Source organism: Laetiporus sulphureus (assembly GCF_001632365.1).
Source record: "Laetiporus sulphureus 93-53 unplaced genomic scaffold LAESUscaffold_12, whole genome shotgun sequence".
Lineage (NCBI taxonomy): Eukaryota > Fungi > Basidiomycota > Agaricomycetes > Polyporales > Laetiporaceae > Laetiporus > Laetiporus sulphureus.
The window spans coordinates 198,727-216,026 of NW_024468521.1; the positions used below are offsets into that span (position 1 = coordinate 198,727).

The following is a 17,300-nucleotide window of genomic DNA, read 5'->3' on the forward strand; positions in this document are numbered from 1 at the left end:
AGCACCGGTGGTGACAGACTACGTGTCTTCAAATTAGTAGCCAAGGAGCGCGCTCGCATTGCCTCCCTCTCCATTGTTGGGGATCAGAAGATAGCGATGCAGCTAATGAAGATGCTGGACGGTCCGATGCCCCGTCTCGCAGCGGTCACGGTGAAGGGCGACTGGAGGTCTCCTGTGGACAGGCGACGCTCGGATTTTCTCCCCATCTTGCGCTCCTGCGATCTAAAGGGAGGCCTACGACGACTTGAACTCGAATCGTACAATTTCGGATGGACAGACCTCATTATACAATCGCTCAAACATCTCAAGCTCGCAAGCATACCTGATATTCGGAGAGCAAGCCTTCAGGTGATTCTTGGCACACTCGAGAAGCTTCCCCAGCTTGAGACTTTAGAGCTGTCGGGGCATTTTATCCGTCACAACGCGCCGGTACCAACCAAGACGTTCACCCTTTCTTCTCTGCGCGCGCTATCCATCGAAGTCCCTGTCGACCTGTGTCTCCAGCTGTTTGAATGTGCACTCCTTCCGAACCTGTCTGAAATCAGCCTCACTGCCAAATGCGAATCAGATCCTGAGACGGTCTCTGCACGCCTCTCGACATTCCTGCCAGCATCCATTCTGTCCTCATTGTATTCACTCCGCATACATGAGCACAAATCTTCCGGCACATGGCCCCAGATCCGCGCAAGCTTTTACCGAAAGAAATCTGCTGAGATCAGGTGGTTAACGGCACGTACCATCGCGATCGACTTCGGTGATAAAAATAAAGGCAAATTCGCCGTTTGCGAGCGGCTTGTATCATTCATGAACCACTTCGACGCGAGCGGACTACGGAAAGTCGAGGTTGACGATGTCGGCATCTACGACTGGCGGTCGCTTTTCGCCAACATGGCGAACGTGCGCGACCTGCACATCTCAGAGGCTTTACAGATGCCGTCTTACCTCGATGCACTCATGCCCCAAGCCCGACAACACGTCCTGCTGCTTCCCCGCCTGCGTACGCTTCGCCTGGACAAGATCCATCTGAGCACCTGGCCACCGTTACGCCACCGCGTAGATTACAAAGGGCATGCTGGCATCGACCAGTTCTGCATATGCATGATCGAGCGATATGAGTGCGGGGCCGGGATCCGCAAACTGTTCGTGACAGATTGCGTGAATTTCAAGCAAGAAGATGTCGACTTGCTGAGCGAGGTAGTGCCGGACGTGAAGTGGGATGGGCAGTTTGTGTATGACTTCGGCCGTGATCAGATCACCTGGTACGATGGGTACAGAGAATATGAAATCATTGGCGGCGTTTTTCCTCTCTAGAATTAGAATGTTGGACCTCTAATGCATGTACCCAGTAGGCGACTGTTCGACACGAGTAGGACATTGTAGTGAATTTTTCTTGATGGCATATCACCTCTGATGAATCATACGAGCATGAACACCACTGACTCGGCTTGAAGCTTGAAGCTTGAGGCCTTTGAACGTTTGAATGTTGAACGACTCTTATAAACACGTCACCGACCATGTTCAACCATGACACTACATGGGCGCCACTGGGAAAAGGTGCATAGGGTGGTTGTGTATGCGATTGAAGGAAGGATCCGTCAACGGCATCATCGACGCAATCGCAGATGCCTCCCATCATCATAGCGGCCCCCCTGAGTACACTCACTCCTCATCTGGAAAGATAGAATTCTACATAATATAAGCATCACTACTACTGTAATATATGTATCGGAACACGCCACGTACGGCCACGCTACAAACTCTCGCAAAATACCTTCCCCCTCGCCACCTGCACCCTGCACAGCTCCAGCTCTGTCGGCACTGCCACCAACGCCGCACACAATATTCCCACCGAGTCCGCCAGGCCGATCGACCCGATTTTAAACTCGCGCTCCTGCTTCTCGCGCTCGGGGTCGCCCACCGCATCCGCTGGGGGCGTCTCCCGGTTCACGTGGTGATACACGTTCACACTACTCGAGCATCAACATGGGACAAGATGACGGAAGGAAGGGGGCGTACTAGGCGAGCCCACCGCAAACACCCTCGACGCAGACTAGGGCAAAGATGAGCGCGACGCTCCGGCCCTCCGTGTCCCCCTCGCGCGCGAAGCCACCGCCGAATACACCCCGCGAAGACTCGAGTGCGAGCGTTACGAGGATGAGCGCCTGGACGATAGATGGGAGGGGAAGGAGACGGGAGGGGAGCGGAGGGATCCCGAAGGAAATGCTAGAACGCGAGAGGAAGACGGTGCTTTGATAGACAAGCTGATGGGGCGGGCGGTGAGCTTGAAGGGCATGAAAGGGGACGGAGGAAATGTGGACCATACCTGCCAGAGAGGATAATAATCGCGGATGGAGTGGATGATCTTGCTGAGGAGCCAATGTGAGGTGGGCGACGGGACGGGGTACACAAGTGTCGGCGCAATGCCCTACGATGGATAAATTAGCCATGACAGAAGAGAACGTCATGAACCAGCGCGCGACATACCTGGTTGATCGTATATTCAAACTTCAATGATCCGAGCATCAGCATGATAGTAAAAGCAGACAGTGATCGAAGCTTACCAAGTACACGCAGACTAGATGCAACGTTAAGCTTCCATGTTACTTGACACAAAGACCTGAGCACACTCACACAGAGGCACCATATATCTCCCCACTAGCGGCCTCACAAGCCGCCATTTGTCTTTCGCCGAGAGCGCCACGATGTATTTGAAAGCTTCCACCTCCTCCGCAGTCTCCACATACTCCTCCTGCGCGCCCTCGTCCATCAACGCTTCCTCGGTCGGAATCGGCGCGTAGGGCACCTGGGCTGATGTAGTCGTGAAGGAAGAAGGGCGCGGGAGGAGTAGAAAGTACGTAAGTGGGATGGTTAGTGGGAGGACCTGAACAAGATGTAAACTTGAGAAGGCGAAGACGAAGGTAAGGATGCGGGGAACTCACAGAAGAGACCCCGACACCGATTCGTACGCCGAGGCTGCGCAGCTCCCACCAGAATAACGCGCCAACGAGGCCCGCAGCGCCTGTGCCCGATGCGAAGTACCTTAATTTAGGCGAAGGTCGCACGATTCGAGTCAACCACGTATGACGTTAGAGATCATCAATGCTAACCCGATACTGTGGCTTGCGGCCGAGGACGGGTGATACCTTGTCGAGAGCTGGAGGAAGGTGAGTTCTCCTAAGCCTGCGGCGCATACGTTTGTTCAGGTTGACAAATGAAGAAGCAGAGAAGCAGACCTGAAGAAAACGAAGCAAAGCAAATACCAAGGAGCCGCATATACAAGCTATCGAACATCGCGACCACCTGCATGAAGTGGCCAGTGTTCAGATCGCAACTCCTATTAAATGCCGTGATCGCTCACCAGCATCCCGCTCATACTGAGCATACAGCACGCGATGAGGCGCCGTGCATAGCGTATCCGGCCTTTGAGTAGGTATGGCCAACCGAGCTTGGCGATGATGGAGGGAAATATGTTGCAGAAGGCGATGATGCCCTTGGGCGTGGATGGAGGTACGAGATCGAGCGCGGCTGATAGGATAATGACGTACAGAACTGAAGTGCCTGGGAATGAGTAACATGTCAGACAAGGAATAGAGATATCCAGCGTACCATTGTTGATAATCCCGAACAGAAAGAATGACAATCCCAGCTGCCTCAGCAGCTTGCGGGTACCTTGCAACATAGTGCAGCGTTAGTATGAATGAGTTATATTACAGAGACTCCACATATCATACAGTCTCAGCAAGGCGCATGAAGCGTTTCGTTACTCATGATCGCGCTGGTGATAGCCTTGAGTACACGCCCTGGCCTGGCCCTACTCTCTGCATGACAGCGTCAGCACTCACTCTTATGGCTGCTCACGTCTTCGTTCGCTCGCATTAGCAAGGTCTGCTCCTCTCTCCCTTCGTGGACAGCAGATGCGTCCATCGCAATATCTTCGCTAGGCAGAGCGCTAAGAATCGGTTGCAGTTCGTGTTGTTCGATAGTTGCGTCAGAGCTCGTAGACGTAGAGTACATTCACCGAGCTCATAGCAAAGTGTGAGTGCCTCGAGCAAGTCGCCTAGCGTGGTGGCTGAAAGAGCCTTAAACGATACGTGTGAGATGCTTAGTCAGCAGATTGTGGCTGAGTCGCTGGGGCTCGAAGCGTAATCTTCTATTATAAATAAACACTGAAGCTGACAGTTGAGTACGAGAAATTTCAAGATAATCTCTGTACGTTGTGCCTGTGAGAGCTAATAGCATGTCTGAAGCTTAAAGGTGGACTCCGTGTTTTCAGTATTTGCTTACTAAGCAGGGGGACGAGATGCGTATGCGCGACTCGCACTCCGACCTCGTTTCCTCACCCACTGGCCCGAAGTTATTCGCCCATCCAATCCAATGGTAATTCTGTATACTTTGTATTGCCAGCCTTTCGCTATACCTGTGCTTCAAACTCGAGAGATTCGATCTTCCCAGTAGCGTTCAAAGTTCAAACTTCAGATATCGGAACTCGCCACCTCGCAAACCTGCTCGAATTTGTTCAAAGCGCCAGTGTTCCATCGACTGCAAACCCCGGCATCTTCTGTGCAGTAACAATAATCCTTACAGCTGGCTGGATCCTCTCGTCTTAATCCACGTCCTAGCTGATCATCGATCATTCCTCGCTTTCGTTCCGGCTCGGTTTATCTAGTTGTGCGCATCAGTGCGCGGTTTGGAACTGAATTGCATGATGCCATTATCAGTGGGCCTTGCAAACTAGCTGTATGAGTCTACGCCTTCGAGCCTGCTCGCTGTGACCATCAATTGGCGCGTCGCGTCGTGCCCGAATGCCCCGGCGATCCGGCAATCATTGTGCGGTCGATATCCCCGGTTGTGGGGAACATTATAATCATGCTTAAATGGCTCTGATCTCGATTGTCGACCACAGCCAGACAGACTGGGTTCTGTAGCGGCAGTGCACACGAGGTAGGGCGAAGATTTGGGTCGCTGTGTTCCTGCCAGTTGGATGTGGTGAGTGCTGATTGAGGCTCGCACTGACTCCAGAGAATCGCGGTTGACGGAAGCGCGTAGGCTTTGTCAGACTTGGAGGAACAACATCGCGTCCATTCATCTCTCCAACAGACTTCATAGCAGCATGGCCAACAGAAGACTGACCCAGCTTCTCAAGGAGCTTGACGCTCCTCCTGCACCGATCGGCACCCTCAAGCTCGGCGATATATCATACGATGTTCCTGCCTCGCGCGTGCCTTCGCGTCTTCCGCATTCTACCGACATCCTACTAGACGTGCAGGATACCTTCAATCTAGACAACTTGCATTTTATACTGCAGAAGTATCTGCTAGGGCAGGACGTTTTTCTGCTGTCTCAGCCCGGTCCGTACGCACGGCGACTCGCACTAACGTTTTGCAGGTAAGGACATAACATTTTTTCTATACATTCATCGTACGCCTCATTGTCACTCCGTTTACAGCTTAATAAATTCGGAATATGAGTATGTTGCGCTACATCGAGACGTCGGCGAGACGGAGCTCAAGCAAGGCCGGGAGATTAGAGCCGGTGGTAACCTTGTCTACGTAGATAGTGCAGCCGTGCGAGCTGTCAAGCACGGCCGTATCTTGATCATAGAAGGAATAGAGAAGGCCGAGCGAGGAATCATGCCGGTAAGTGTACCATGTGCTGCAAATGGTCCGACTCACGAGGGAATTCATCGCAAATAGGTCCTAAATAACCTGCTAGAGAATCGTGAGATGTGAGTGTCTTCTGACTTGTCGCTCAAACACATTAAGACTCTCGTTAGGAATCTGGACGACGGCACGCATATAATCCACCCACATCGCTACGCTCTCCTCGACTCCTCTATTCAAGATCCTGCGTCCGGAAAGCTCTTCATCCCAGCCCACAAAAACTTTCGCGTCATCGCCATCGCCGCGCCTGTCCCGCCATACCCCGGCTACCCCCTCGACCCACCCTTCCGGAGTCGTTTCCAAGCCCGCTTCATCGACCCCGTCGGCGCCCTGCTCGCCCTCTCCCCTCCCGTTCCTTCCGCTCCACACCCGCTCTTCGCCAAACTGCGCGACCTCATCGTCTCGACACAGTACGCGAGCGAGGCCCGCCACGCGCTCGACACCGCCGCCAAGTCTGTGCTTCCGGCGTTCCCGCAGACCGCGGTCGCCAAGCTGCGCAGGTTGCTTGAGGTGTTCCCGCCCCCTGCGCATGGCCTCACCCCGGAGCAGCTCGCGCGCCTCATACTAACGATCCATCCCGCGCTGATTCACGCGCCGTTTGTGGCGTGGGCGATGCTTGCGCGGCAGCTCGAGGACGCGGGCATCGGCGCGCTGGGCAGCCCGTCGCTCAGCGGGAACGGCGACAACCTCGGCCTCTTGGGCTATCGCCTCTCGCACATCGAGCGGATCTCGGAGCGCACTGCACGCATCACGTTCTCGGGCACCGCGCGCGCGTCCTCTGTGTCTGTCGAAGTGCCCGCCGGCCCGAAATCGCTGCTCGCGTACCCCTTCGTGGACGTGGAGGGCCTGGGGTTCCTCCTGACGGAACGTTTCGTGGGGCTGTTCACGGCGCTGCTGCAGGCGCACGCGCTCGGCTGGGACGTCGCATATGTGCCGCCCGCGCTCCCCTCCACTGCGTCCTGTTCGACGACAACGCTCGTGCGTACGTTCGCGGCGGTGTTGGGGTACGAGTTGGAGGACTACCATATGTACAAGGAATTGGGAGGGCGAGAGCTGCTTATGCGCAGGAGGATCGAGGATGGGGGCGCGACAAGCTGGGAACCGAGGTGCGGCAGATTATGTTGATTGTTGGGATTGACTAATGAGGTGATGTGACCGCTGTGCAGTCCGCTCATTGAGGGAGTCTGGGCTGGGAGATTGGTCCATTTGTCTGGGATAGATGTTATTGGCTCGACGGCGGGATCGCTGGCGAGGCTCATGCAGGACAGGGAGACAGAGCTATGGGAGGGGAAACGGATCGTGTGGCAGGCATCAGAGGAAGAGGTCCATTATTGAATCTCTCATACCATTCCACTGTGATGCTGATATATTCCTGCAGCAAACCAAACACGGCCTCTCCGTCGCTCATCCCTCCTTCCGCATCATTAGCACAGCCTCTCGCTCCGTCCCTCTCAAAGACTGGCTCTCAGACGAACAGGCGAACATGTTCTTCCCCATCGCTGCACAGCCCATGTCGCGCACCGAGGAAGCTATGGTGCTCGCGCAGACGGGATGTCCCCCGCACATCGCAGATGCACTGCTGAGCTTCGCAGAACGCTATCGTGCGAGCATGACGTCCGACACGGTGCAAAAGAATCGCAAACTCGGAACAAGGGCGCTCGTGAGGATCGCGAGGCGCGTGGCGAGGTTCCCGGGGGACGACGATTTGTATGCGCTGTTGAGTCGGGCGATCCTCGCGGACTTTTTGCCGACGACGGAATTGATGAACCTTGAGGAGCTGTTTGCGGAGGCGGGCATCAAGAAGCGCACGCCTGCGGTGAGTGTGACTCAATGCTATGGTGGCTGACGGAGTCTGACAGTGTCCACAGTATAACCCGCCACCCGTCTTACAAGACGGCGGGTTGTTCTTTCCGGAGCCGAGTGATCCCAACGCGCACGATCTGCAGCCGACGTTCATCCCTGCGTTCGATCGCGCACAGGATCCAGAGGGCGTGGCGTCGCATGTTCCGTATATGGACCACTTCTATGACAATAGCTTGCAGACTGGGTTGATGCGCGATATGGCTGTTGATCTGGAAATCTTGGGAGAACATCTTGTTCTTTTGGGCAACCAGGTAAGGCGGCAACCTAAATGATGTGTGCTGTAGCTGACAATGTGGCCGTAGGGTGTGGGAAAGAACAAAATCATAGACCGGTGCGTTTGTCGTTGCGTCTGGTGTTTGCTTGTCTAACGTGCAACGACCACTAGCTTGTGTCAGGTAAAGTTGTCCAACGTCACAATTGGATTGCGTCATTGACGATTCCATTCAGCTTCTCAATCGTCCGAGAGAATACATTCAATTACACCGCGACACCACCGTGAACCAGCTCATGTTCCAGACAGTCCTGGAGAACGGGCTGATAAAGTACACCGATTCTCCTCTTCTCCGCGCAATCGTAATGGGCCGCGTCATCGTGGTCGACGAAGCAGACAAAGCAGCGGAGCACGTCGTTGCGATCTTCCGCAGTCTGGCGGGACACGGGCAGCTGACGCTAGCAGATGGGCGGCGCGTCCGTCGAGAGAAGGAGCGAGAAGGAGACCTCGTGGTTCATCCAAACTTCAGACTGATACTGTTGGCGAACAGACCTGGATATCGTTGAGTCGAGTTTCTCTTCGGCGGGTTTGGGGCTTAATGGAGTCTTGTAGCGTTCTTGGGAAACCACTTCCTGCAGGTTCTTGGAGACAACTTTAGCTGTCATGCAGTTAACAATCCGGACATGAACAGCGAGAGGAAGCTCTTGTCACAGCTTGCGCCAGACATGGACGAGGATATGATTCTGCGACTTGTAGCTGCTTTCCAGGACTTGCGCCGAGCGTACGAGAGTGGGTCCCTGACGTATCCTTACTCCCTGCGAGGTAAGCCATTCCGGATGGACTAATAGCAGTTACTGACGCTCATTCGATCGCAGAGCTTATCAACATCGTCCGCCATATGCAGAAATATCCATTGGATTCTCTCGAGGCTACCCTCCGGAATGTGTTCGATTTCGACGTATACAAGCCGGAAACGATCGACAAGCTCGCTGAGGTCTTGGACCACCACGGGTGCGTACATCTTCGTTCGCGGGTTCTGTAACTGAATTAAACGTATGTAGGCTGGCTGTGAAACGCCTGGATCTCGATGCCGCAAGAGAGGCATCGCGCAAGAAAGTGCTCGATATCAAGTTTGAGCCCAAGGGAGATACGGATTTGTCGAGCCCGAAGGTGGGCGAGGTTGACCCCCAGAATAAGGCCCACACTGGTGGGAATCGATGGGCGGGTGGCGTGAGGCCTCTATTCGCTCTGGGGATGTCCTTACCATTGCTGAGATTTCATATCTGATTAGACAGGTGGACGGGATACTGCGGGTCTCGGAGGACGAGGCGGGTATATGCGCTTGTTCAAGGGGCACGATATCAATCAAGTGAGTCGCTTGCTGCTTGTGTACGGCAATCTCGTTATATGAATGTGTCACAACAAGGTTTCGGATGAGCTGAAGCAAGACGTGCCCGAGCACATCAAAGAACAAGCACGAGAAATGGCGCGCCAGGAGCTTGCGCGTAGGCTTGAGGAGCTCGATATGAGCCCCGGAGAGGCCAAGGGATATGGTGCCCTCCTAACCGCTGTTGAAGCTCATATCTCACAGCTTCATGATCTGCTGGAAAGTGCGCGTTCCTTTTTAACACGGTTGAAGACAGAATATATACTGATCGTATCCGATAGATCTGGCAGCGAAGGAGGAAGAGCGTGTCTGGGTTAAACGCCAGACCGACGGGGAGCTTGACGATAGCCGCCTGACTGAAGGCTTGACTGGCGAGGCAACAGTTTATAAGCGGCGTAGCATGGCGAAGCCTGAGCTGGGTCGCCCGCAGATCAAGTAAGGCGATGTTCGCGAGATCGACATATTGCTGACACGTTCGTGTAGGCCCAAACGAATCAGATTTGTCTTCGACATCAGTGCATCAATGTGAGTCTTTCGTTGTATCGCTGCGAAAGAGGACCACCGGCACTGATGACCATCAGGTGTCGTTTCCAATATGATGGTCGCCTGCAAAGAAGCATGGAAACAGGTGAGTCAGCTCGTTCCGTTTCAGCAGGGTCGTACTGAATTAAACGAATAGCGGTCATGTTGATGGAGACTTTCAATCGTCTGACGAGGAAGGACAAATATGTGTGGGACGTGAGTACGTTATTCTTCGTGAACTTTGCGGTGCTAAGCAAATGTGGTAGATCTATGGTCACGTCAGTACCCTTTACGGGCTGCATGAGCTGTGCAACGCGCTGACCGTTGTGCTACCCAGTCTGGCGATTCTGCCGTTATTCCCTTGGTAGAATCTGATAATCTTCCTACTGAACTGAAAGACCGTTGGAAGGTGATAGAGAAGATGGAATTGGTGTCTCAATATGCATTTGCCGGCGATTACACAGGTACCAGTCTTCCAAGAATATACGGACTAATCATCCATTGACGCACAATGATTTTAGTGGAAGCAATTGACAAAGCGGTGAACGAGGTCGCCAAGTTCGACGCTGGTCTGTTTACTTGCTGAAAAGCCAATGATACTGTCTGACATTCAGGATGGAGCAGATGATTGGTTCGTTATCACGATTACGGACGCAAACTTCGGCCGCTATGGCATCACCGCAGAAGAGGTGCACAAGGTCATGACTCGTCAACCGAAGGTCAACACTGCTCTGATCTGCATTGGCGAAGGCGCCGAAGCTGTGTGGTACGTCACAGCTTTTATTGCAGGTATGCATGGACCCAACAAAGATTGCTATAGGGTCCCCAAGAAGCTACAGGGTCGCGGCTTTCGGGTTTCTAACACAACTGATATTCCGGCTGTATTGAGAAGTATTCTCACTACAATGGTTGACCGGGGCTGATTATATACTGTACGCTCGAGTTCGCTCAAATCCTCATTACCTCCGCTTCGTCTAACAGATAACCTACAGGCTTTACGATACCATGTCGCCAATTGATACATCATGAATTTCACTATGGTGTGGTACTCCTGTTCCTGGTGATATGCTTGGCATAGAAATGCTACATATGGTAAGCTCTCCACATCGGCTACTGCATGATGGCGAGACTTTTTAGTACCTTGGACCATGTGGAGCAGCAGAAGATCAGACTGGCGCATGTGTGCAAGCCGCACTGGCAAATACTCACATGAACGTTGCTTTGATGCTAGAACTAATCTCTTTAGCCGACGCTCGTGCGTAAGTATGAGCACCGAATGCTCTCCATATGGTCGACTCTCACAGGTCGTTCCAGGTTCGGCAAATTACATCTCTGGGAACCGAAGCTGATGCTTCTTCTACCGTGGAAGCGTGCAGTTCGTCGGCGCTAATGGAACTGTATAAACAGATTCGATGCGCACATTGTTTTGATTGTGCTCTTGCATCTCACATCGACGGACGCGAGAAATTCACGACCAATCGCTCACTATGGGTCAAGGAGGGAATCTCACTCTGATCAACGGCTCTCCGTACACGTGGGAGGTTTCCTATGTCCACAGCTACCAGATGAATTCTTGGCCATTCGACACGAGCACCACTGTCGCACCAGGTACATCCAAAGTACTCAAGGTGTACGGCTTAACACTGATTTGACCCAAGGTGCTGATGTGCCATTCTACGTCGAATGGGATGAGTCGATTCTGGTTGATACGGGTGATGATGCCGCGGAAGCCACATTCACGCTTGAAGGGACATCATCGTACTTCCAAGTCCAAGCACGATGGCAGTATGTGCAAGTTGTTTTCGAAGGCATCGAGACCGAGAACAACCCGGAAGGCAGTACCATCAGCCTGGGTTGGGAGACTAACGGTGTTATGCCGTTCATCCTCTCAGGCAACACCAGCTCCTTCTCCTCCAACAACCCTCCCGTCGCGTGGATGCAGAGTAACATCGAGACGTTAGGCTCACGCCCCCTTCGCCAAATTTGCATTCCCGGTTCGCATGATGCAGGCATGAGCGTACTCAACAGTGGCACGGCGTTCGCCACTACCGACAACACGGTCACGCAGACTACAACGATCGGGGGACAGCTCACGTATGGCTCGCGCTACTTTGACGTGCGTCCTGTCATCAGTGCAGGCGAATATATGGCGGGACATTACTCGGATATCGAAGTGATTGGCTGGCAGGGAGGCAACGGGCAATCATTCGCGGACATCATTGACGAGATCAATACGTTCACGGACGACAATGCAGAGCTCATTGTCTTGAATCTCTCCCATGATCTGGATACGGACTTAGACCCGGATTATGAGCCGTTCACCCAGGAGCAGTGGGATGCCTTATTCGAGCAGTTGACGGGCATTAACGCGCTATTTGTCGCTTCAAATCCCTCGACGGTTGATCTCTCGACACTTGCGTTGAGCGACTTCATTGGGAGTGGGGAGGCAGCTGTCATCGTCATCGTCGAGCCGTCGAATGGAAGCATCACCCTTGGCGATTACGCCAGCGGCGGCTTCTACTTGTACTCCCAGTTCAACGTCTATAACGAATACTCCGATACCTCCGACCTGGACGATATGATCAGTGATCAGCTGCAAAAGCTGGCGGACGTTCGTCAGACCCCTGATTCGCAGCTTTTCCTGCTCTCTTGGACCCTCACGCAGGACTTGGCGGACGCCATCGATCTAGACCAGACCATCCTTCAGCTGGCTGCCACTGCTGATCCTTTACTGTACACCGACCTCATCCCAGCTTGCACCAGCGACACGTATCCCAACATCCTGTACGTTGACGGATTCAACACTTCTGACCTGGCAGCCCTCGCGATGGCGATCAATCTGAAGTTTGCGGCTTGATGGGTAATGGATAGTGGATGGTTGGTAGACGAGGCGTCTTCGTTGCTTGCTTTTCGATGAGAGCGTAACTATTGCCTGCCGAGTTGCTTTCACCCGTCCTCTCATTATTCATTGGGCTTATATCGGATGAATGTTGATGAATAGTCTTCGATGCCTGTATTGACAGTGTTGGGCGTAGTATGACCTGTGATGGGAACTTACCGAACCACTGACGATGTTTCAGTGATTGTCATGATACGGCGATCTTTGCGAGACGAGGGGAAGACGGTCGCCAGAACGACACGCAATAATATGATAACATCTTCGGATTCTACCTTGCGCAAACGATGCCTGACATTTGACGCTAGCTAGGCGTTGAGTTAAGGAGCTATCAGCTTTTGATGTCAACAAGGACAAAGAATGGAAGACGACGACAGTGGCTTTCTTCTCAGGACGTTGCCTTAACGGTTGCTTCGGACGTCCCTCACCTACAGTCGTGTCGATTATGTGCTCTTTAGCAAGAGTTTTATTTCTCCGCGATAGGATCGAAGGATAATGAGATCAACGACATTGACATGTCTCTCTGAGTCGTCAATCGGTCAATAAGAGACGCTTCGGCTCAGGTTCATAGTACGGCGAAATCTGCACCGTTGGTTGGGCCTTCATCATGATGGTGGCCTGGCCGCTGATATTTCGCCTCTTCGACCTCGTCCTCTATAGTCCCTCTTTTCTTCGTCACCTCCTCTGCATAAGTACTCATCTTGATGCAAATACATCGAAGAAACTTGAAGGATCCTCAGACTGTTCGACCAGTTCATCAGGACTCAGAGCTGCTCAACGTCCAACCGTCAGGTAGCTCGATGCGTTGCATATGCTCGGACGCCCTCAGTTCGCAATACGACAGCCTATCCCAGGCTGCCTTTCCTTTCACGTTCTCTTCAGCACTCTGATATACGCGCGCAGCTCGTTGATGTGCAAAATTCTACTAGAGACTAAACATCAAGCCCACTGCAAGCAACGTACCTCCCGGTGTTCCAACCCTAGGCTAACTTCCTGGATAGTCTGAAAGCTTAAGGTACATCGGCATTTTCTGGCTACTTCGACGTTGCGTCGGATCTATCGCGTACTATAAGAAAATCCGCATCATACACTCAAGAGCTTTGCTGGGATCGAATGCTATGCAACTTATATCAGCTCTGACGGACGACACTGATAATGTAGGTGCCAGGTCAAATTGCAGAAAATAGCGATACTTGGCTGACAAGGGCTGACATGGCGCCTTCAAAGACTACACTGATCGATGAACAAGGAACGTTAACTCAATCCGACACGTGCACCTTTATACTAGTAACGTTCAAGGCGGCCCGTAACCCACTGGCAATTCAGGGCCATTCTGATCAGAGCTTGGAACTGTCTTATGACGCAAGACAGCGTCCTTTTGGCACGGTCTCCAAATCCGCGGTGGTTTTAAATGGCTCATTAGCTCTCCGGCACATCAAGCTAGCTTCAAGCCCGAGCAAGCATTGTCAATATCCAGCGTTGTCCATCACAAGCTGCGTGCTGCGTATGCTCAATCGTAAATGTTTGAAGCCTACAAGAAAGGCCTTCCAGACTAACAACATTGGAACGACGAGACGTCTGGCCTGGACACCGTTCTTGTTGCCGCAATTCATCTTTGTTAATCGGTCATAATTGCGATCAACTTCAAACCTATCCAGATGTTATTGTCGACTCAAAGTGGGCCGCACAAGCTGAGGCCGATAAGTGTGATCGGGCAAGACGAGAACAGTGAACGTGAGCTAGACTTCTGTTGCATCCCAATGTGGTCATGGCCGTCACGAAAAGGCCCGTTGTCAAATGTTACAACAACAATCTCATCTCGACGGGCGGACGTGGCGGTCTGCGGTGAATCGTCGTGAAGAGTTTGATATCCCTATAACAAGACTACCTGCCAGTGCAATCGGACGAACGTTTACGGTAATTATTCGAACGGCGGCCAATTGACGGTAATGCATTTTCTGTGACGTCTGGCCGCACCTCAGGTAACGATCTCAAGGTCGGAATATATGGAAGTTCGCCTCGAAGTGGACGCTTGCGGATCCTTGCAACAGCTGGGATTCACCGCTGGCAGCAGACAACCTTGTTTGATCCTGATTATCGAAAACAGTAGCAATATTGCCACCGACTAGGGCGCTTGCGACGGAAAGGTGGTGAAAATGCGGGGGATTCACGCATGGTCAGTTTGCTTGTTCACTTATTATACGTGGCTCTGAAAGATTCGATCGCACAGCATCCTCCTTCCAAGCCTTGAATGTCTTCAATCCCATAGTCGCAAAGTTCAAGATGGCTCTGCCCTCCTCATCTGACATGCTCGTCACATTCCCTCCGCCGTCAATCTGAAATGCCTCCGCGCCAGAGATTGCGTCACCCGTTGAATCGTCCGTCACGAGCAGCGTCACGTTCTCCCCCGCTCCTACTTCGACTACGTACGCGGTCGCATTTGAACGGTTGAAGCTTAGCGACAGGAAAGGCGTACTGTAGAAATCTGCCCAAGCGAACAGGATGTCCGCGCCATCTTCCATCTCCTGTTGGCAACCTCCGACAGGGGGTGTATTGGAAGTCCAGAAGTATCGCCCAGGATGGATAATCCGCGGCGAACGTGTAGTTCGTGCTGCCGATGCGTGTGATGAAGATGTCATCGTATTCCGCCCAGTATGTGCTACATCGACCGATTAACATTCTTCAATACAGACATTCTTTCGATCATTTAGGCTCACCCGTCCCAGGAGAAGCCCAAAAGGCGTGCTGCATCATCCAATGCGCTCGTGCATGTTGGGCCCGGGTAGGGGTTCTTCCCGTTGTTTGTCTCGTCGCAGTTAAGGTGCCAGCCAAGGCCGTCGTAACGTTGTGCCCCTGTGTGAAGACAAGTCCTTCGAAGATGGTTTGTTGGGTTCCTTCCACGCGCAGATTAATCAGGGCTCCTGGCCTTCATAGAACCTCGACAAGCGCAGATCAGGTGCCCCGCTCTGCATTTCGCCTGCTATGGCATGTGCGCAGCCCACCGAAAGGACCAATATGAGGAAGCTAAGCAACATCATCTTGGAAGCTCGATGTGATGCTGTTATGAAAGCTCATTTCCGCTGCGCCCTGAGTTGTATCCAAGACTTGATGACAGCTTGTATATTTCTGATTGGCCGCATTGAATTGCACTGTCAAGGAAGTATGTCTCTCCATCCGTATCTGGACTGCGCCGTGGCTCACCTTTTATCAGTCAGCTTCAAGCAGCCAGACGTTTGAATGATGTGGCCGTCACGTATCGTCATGCTCACGCACAGACGATCGTTGAACGCCCTCGTCGGGTTGTATGAAGTCCAAACGCGTGCTCATTAAATATCGGGCATCTGCTAAGTTGCCGCTGGGACGTATCGGTCGAAGCGACGCTCCGGTGTCATGGCTGATAACGATTCACAGCTACGCGTTTAGAATTGGCAGTCTTCAATGTGCGAATCGTATTGCGAAGGCAATATCAGTGCAGGTGGTCACATATAGGAATGCTAAGAGACGTTTTCGTGATATTTCAGCATCGTCCGACCTTCTTTCCAGCGCTCGCGTTGGTATATAGGGCATCCTATGGGTGAACACTAAACACCTCTCTCAGCAACCCCCTCCCCCCCCCACCCCCCCAATTGTTTATCGTCGCCATGTCGGACTCCGTTCTTGCTAATGCAGTGATTCGCATCCTTGCAAACATCGTGTCGAGCCTCGTATCTGCCCTCATGATGGGAGGTCTGTTTCTCTGGGACTTCGCGTTGACATTGTACAACCTGTTCGCTCCTCCGAAACCTGTCAATGGAGTCGTACCAGAAGGTTGCGCGGGAGCCGGCGGGCTCTGGCCGCAGTATGTACCACCTACTCCGACAGACAGTAGGAGCTGTTGTCCAGGATTGAATGCAATGGCCAACCACGGTAAGCATTTCCTCTTCTCCCTTGCTCGTCTTGGACCAGAAGCGTATTGCGAGCTCAAGTCCTGGTGTACCAGGAATTCTCCCGCACTCCGGAAGGAACATCTCATTCCGTCAGCTGAATACGGCGATTCGCACCACGTACAACTTCTCACCGACATTCTGCTTCTTCGTCCCGAACTACGCCGCGGGCATGCTCAACAAGAGCTATTGGACGGACACATTTGATCTGGAGGGCATTAGCGTGCACAATTGTATCGAGCATGATGCATCACTCACACGTGTGTTTCAACCCCAGGGAAGGCAGGCACCGTGTTGGAGACTGATATCTTTTGTCATTTTTCCAGGCGAAGATACCTATCTCGTCCCAGACCAATCAAAGCCTTCAAAACAACTGGTTGAAGGGCTGCTTGCTAGTGCTACAGGCTCAAATGGCATTTTGACTGCCGCAGACCTCTCACGATACTCGGGGAAGCGTCGTACGGAGGCCCGCAGGATAAACGGACAGTTCAGCCTGTCGGCCTTCCACAGGTTATTCGGAAGTTCCAAGTAAGGATTTGCACTTCTCATAATATTTTCCTCGCCGCTGATGGAACTCCGTATAAGCACATCCATTCTCCTCACTATTTTCGGTGGGAATGTTCAGGACCTCAAGGTGATGCTTTTGGAAGAACGCATCCCCGATGGATGGCAATCCCGCATCCGGCGCCCTGGAGGCTTGACATTAACGGAGTTCCAAGGCACTGTTCTGACGGTCGAGTTTGGGATTAAAGAAGAAGCAGACCACGCTCTACAGAGCCTGGGAATGGGTGGAGGGAAAAAGAGCGAATGAGTTGACATCTTGCTTGTCTCGTATCTT

General features: G+C 52.7%; 5 protein-coding genes across 5 annotated transcripts; 3 read left to right on the top strand and 2 right to left on the bottom strand.

The window, feature by feature from the left end:
- Positions 1–1,491: 1,491 nt before the first annotated feature.
- Positions 1,492–3,966, bottom strand: LAESUDRAFT_697591 (batten disease protein Cln3). The gene is made up of 13 exons (XM_040906313.1): positions 3,843–3,966; positions 3,607–3,669; positions 3,359–3,549; positions 3,234–3,300; positions 3,108–3,180; positions 2,940–3,039; positions 2,632–2,881; positions 2,562–2,575; positions 2,485–2,505; positions 2,324–2,425; positions 2,017–2,261; positions 1,744–1,967; positions 1,492–1,686 (listed from the first exon to the last, which is right to left on the bottom strand). The coding sequence occupies exons 1-12, from the start codon at positions 3,922–3,924 to the stop codon at positions 1,751–1,753; spliced, it is 1,425 nt and encodes a 474-aa protein (XP_040765862.1). The 5' UTR covers positions 3,925–3,966; the 3' UTR covers positions 1,492–1,686; positions 1,744–1,750.
- A 1,144-nt stretch (positions 3,967–5,110) lies between these two features.
- Positions 5,111–10,566, top strand: LAESUDRAFT_649814 (uncharacterized protein; the record flags this gene model as incomplete). The annotated part of the gene is made up of 23 exons (XM_040904198.1): positions 5,111–5,385; positions 5,447–5,636; positions 5,694–5,725; positions 5,774–6,766; positions 6,827–6,983; positions 7,039–7,476; positions 7,529–7,774; positions 7,826–7,870; positions 7,971–8,295; positions 8,347–8,556; positions 8,610–8,745; positions 8,796–8,964; positions 9,026–9,103; positions 9,161–9,344; positions 9,403–9,556; positions 9,605–9,646; positions 9,703–9,749; positions 9,801–9,859; positions 9,910–9,921; positions 9,981–10,107; positions 10,165–10,212; positions 10,265–10,409; positions 10,464–10,566. The coding sequence occupies 23 exons, from the start codon at positions 5,111–5,113 to the stop codon at positions 10,564–10,566; spliced, it is 4,215 nt and encodes a 1,404-aa protein (XP_040765863.1).
- A 564-nt stretch (positions 10,567–11,130) lies between these two features.
- Positions 11,131–12,500, top strand: LAESUDRAFT_649646 (PLC-like phosphodiesterase; the record flags this gene model as incomplete). The annotated part of the gene is made up of 2 exons (XM_040904191.1): positions 11,131–11,251; positions 11,302–12,500. 2 exons carry the CDS (start codon positions 11,131–11,133, stop codon positions 12,498–12,500), a joined length of 1,320 nt encoding a protein of 439 aa, XP_040765864.1.
- A 2,107-nt stretch (positions 12,501–14,607) lies between these two features.
- LAESUDRAFT_770461 (uncharacterized protein) lies at positions 14,608–15,455 on the bottom strand (the record flags this gene model as incomplete). Its single annotated transcript, XM_040913783.1, has 2 exons — positions 14,608–15,198; positions 15,257–15,455. Coding segments are annotated over 2 exons (681 nt in total), but the record flags the coding sequence as incomplete, so codon positions are not given.
- Positions 15,456–16,258: 803 nt separating this feature from the next.
- LAESUDRAFT_736053 (chloroperoxidase-like protein) lies at positions 16,259–17,273 on the top strand (the record flags this gene model as incomplete). Its single annotated transcript, XM_040910654.1, has 4 exons — positions 16,259–16,445; positions 16,519–16,722; positions 16,789–16,990; positions 17,048–17,273. The coding sequence occupies 4 exons, from the start codon at positions 16,259–16,261 to the stop codon at positions 17,271–17,273; spliced, it is 819 nt and encodes a 272-aa protein (XP_040765866.1).
- Positions 17,274–17,300: the final 27 nt, after the last annotated feature.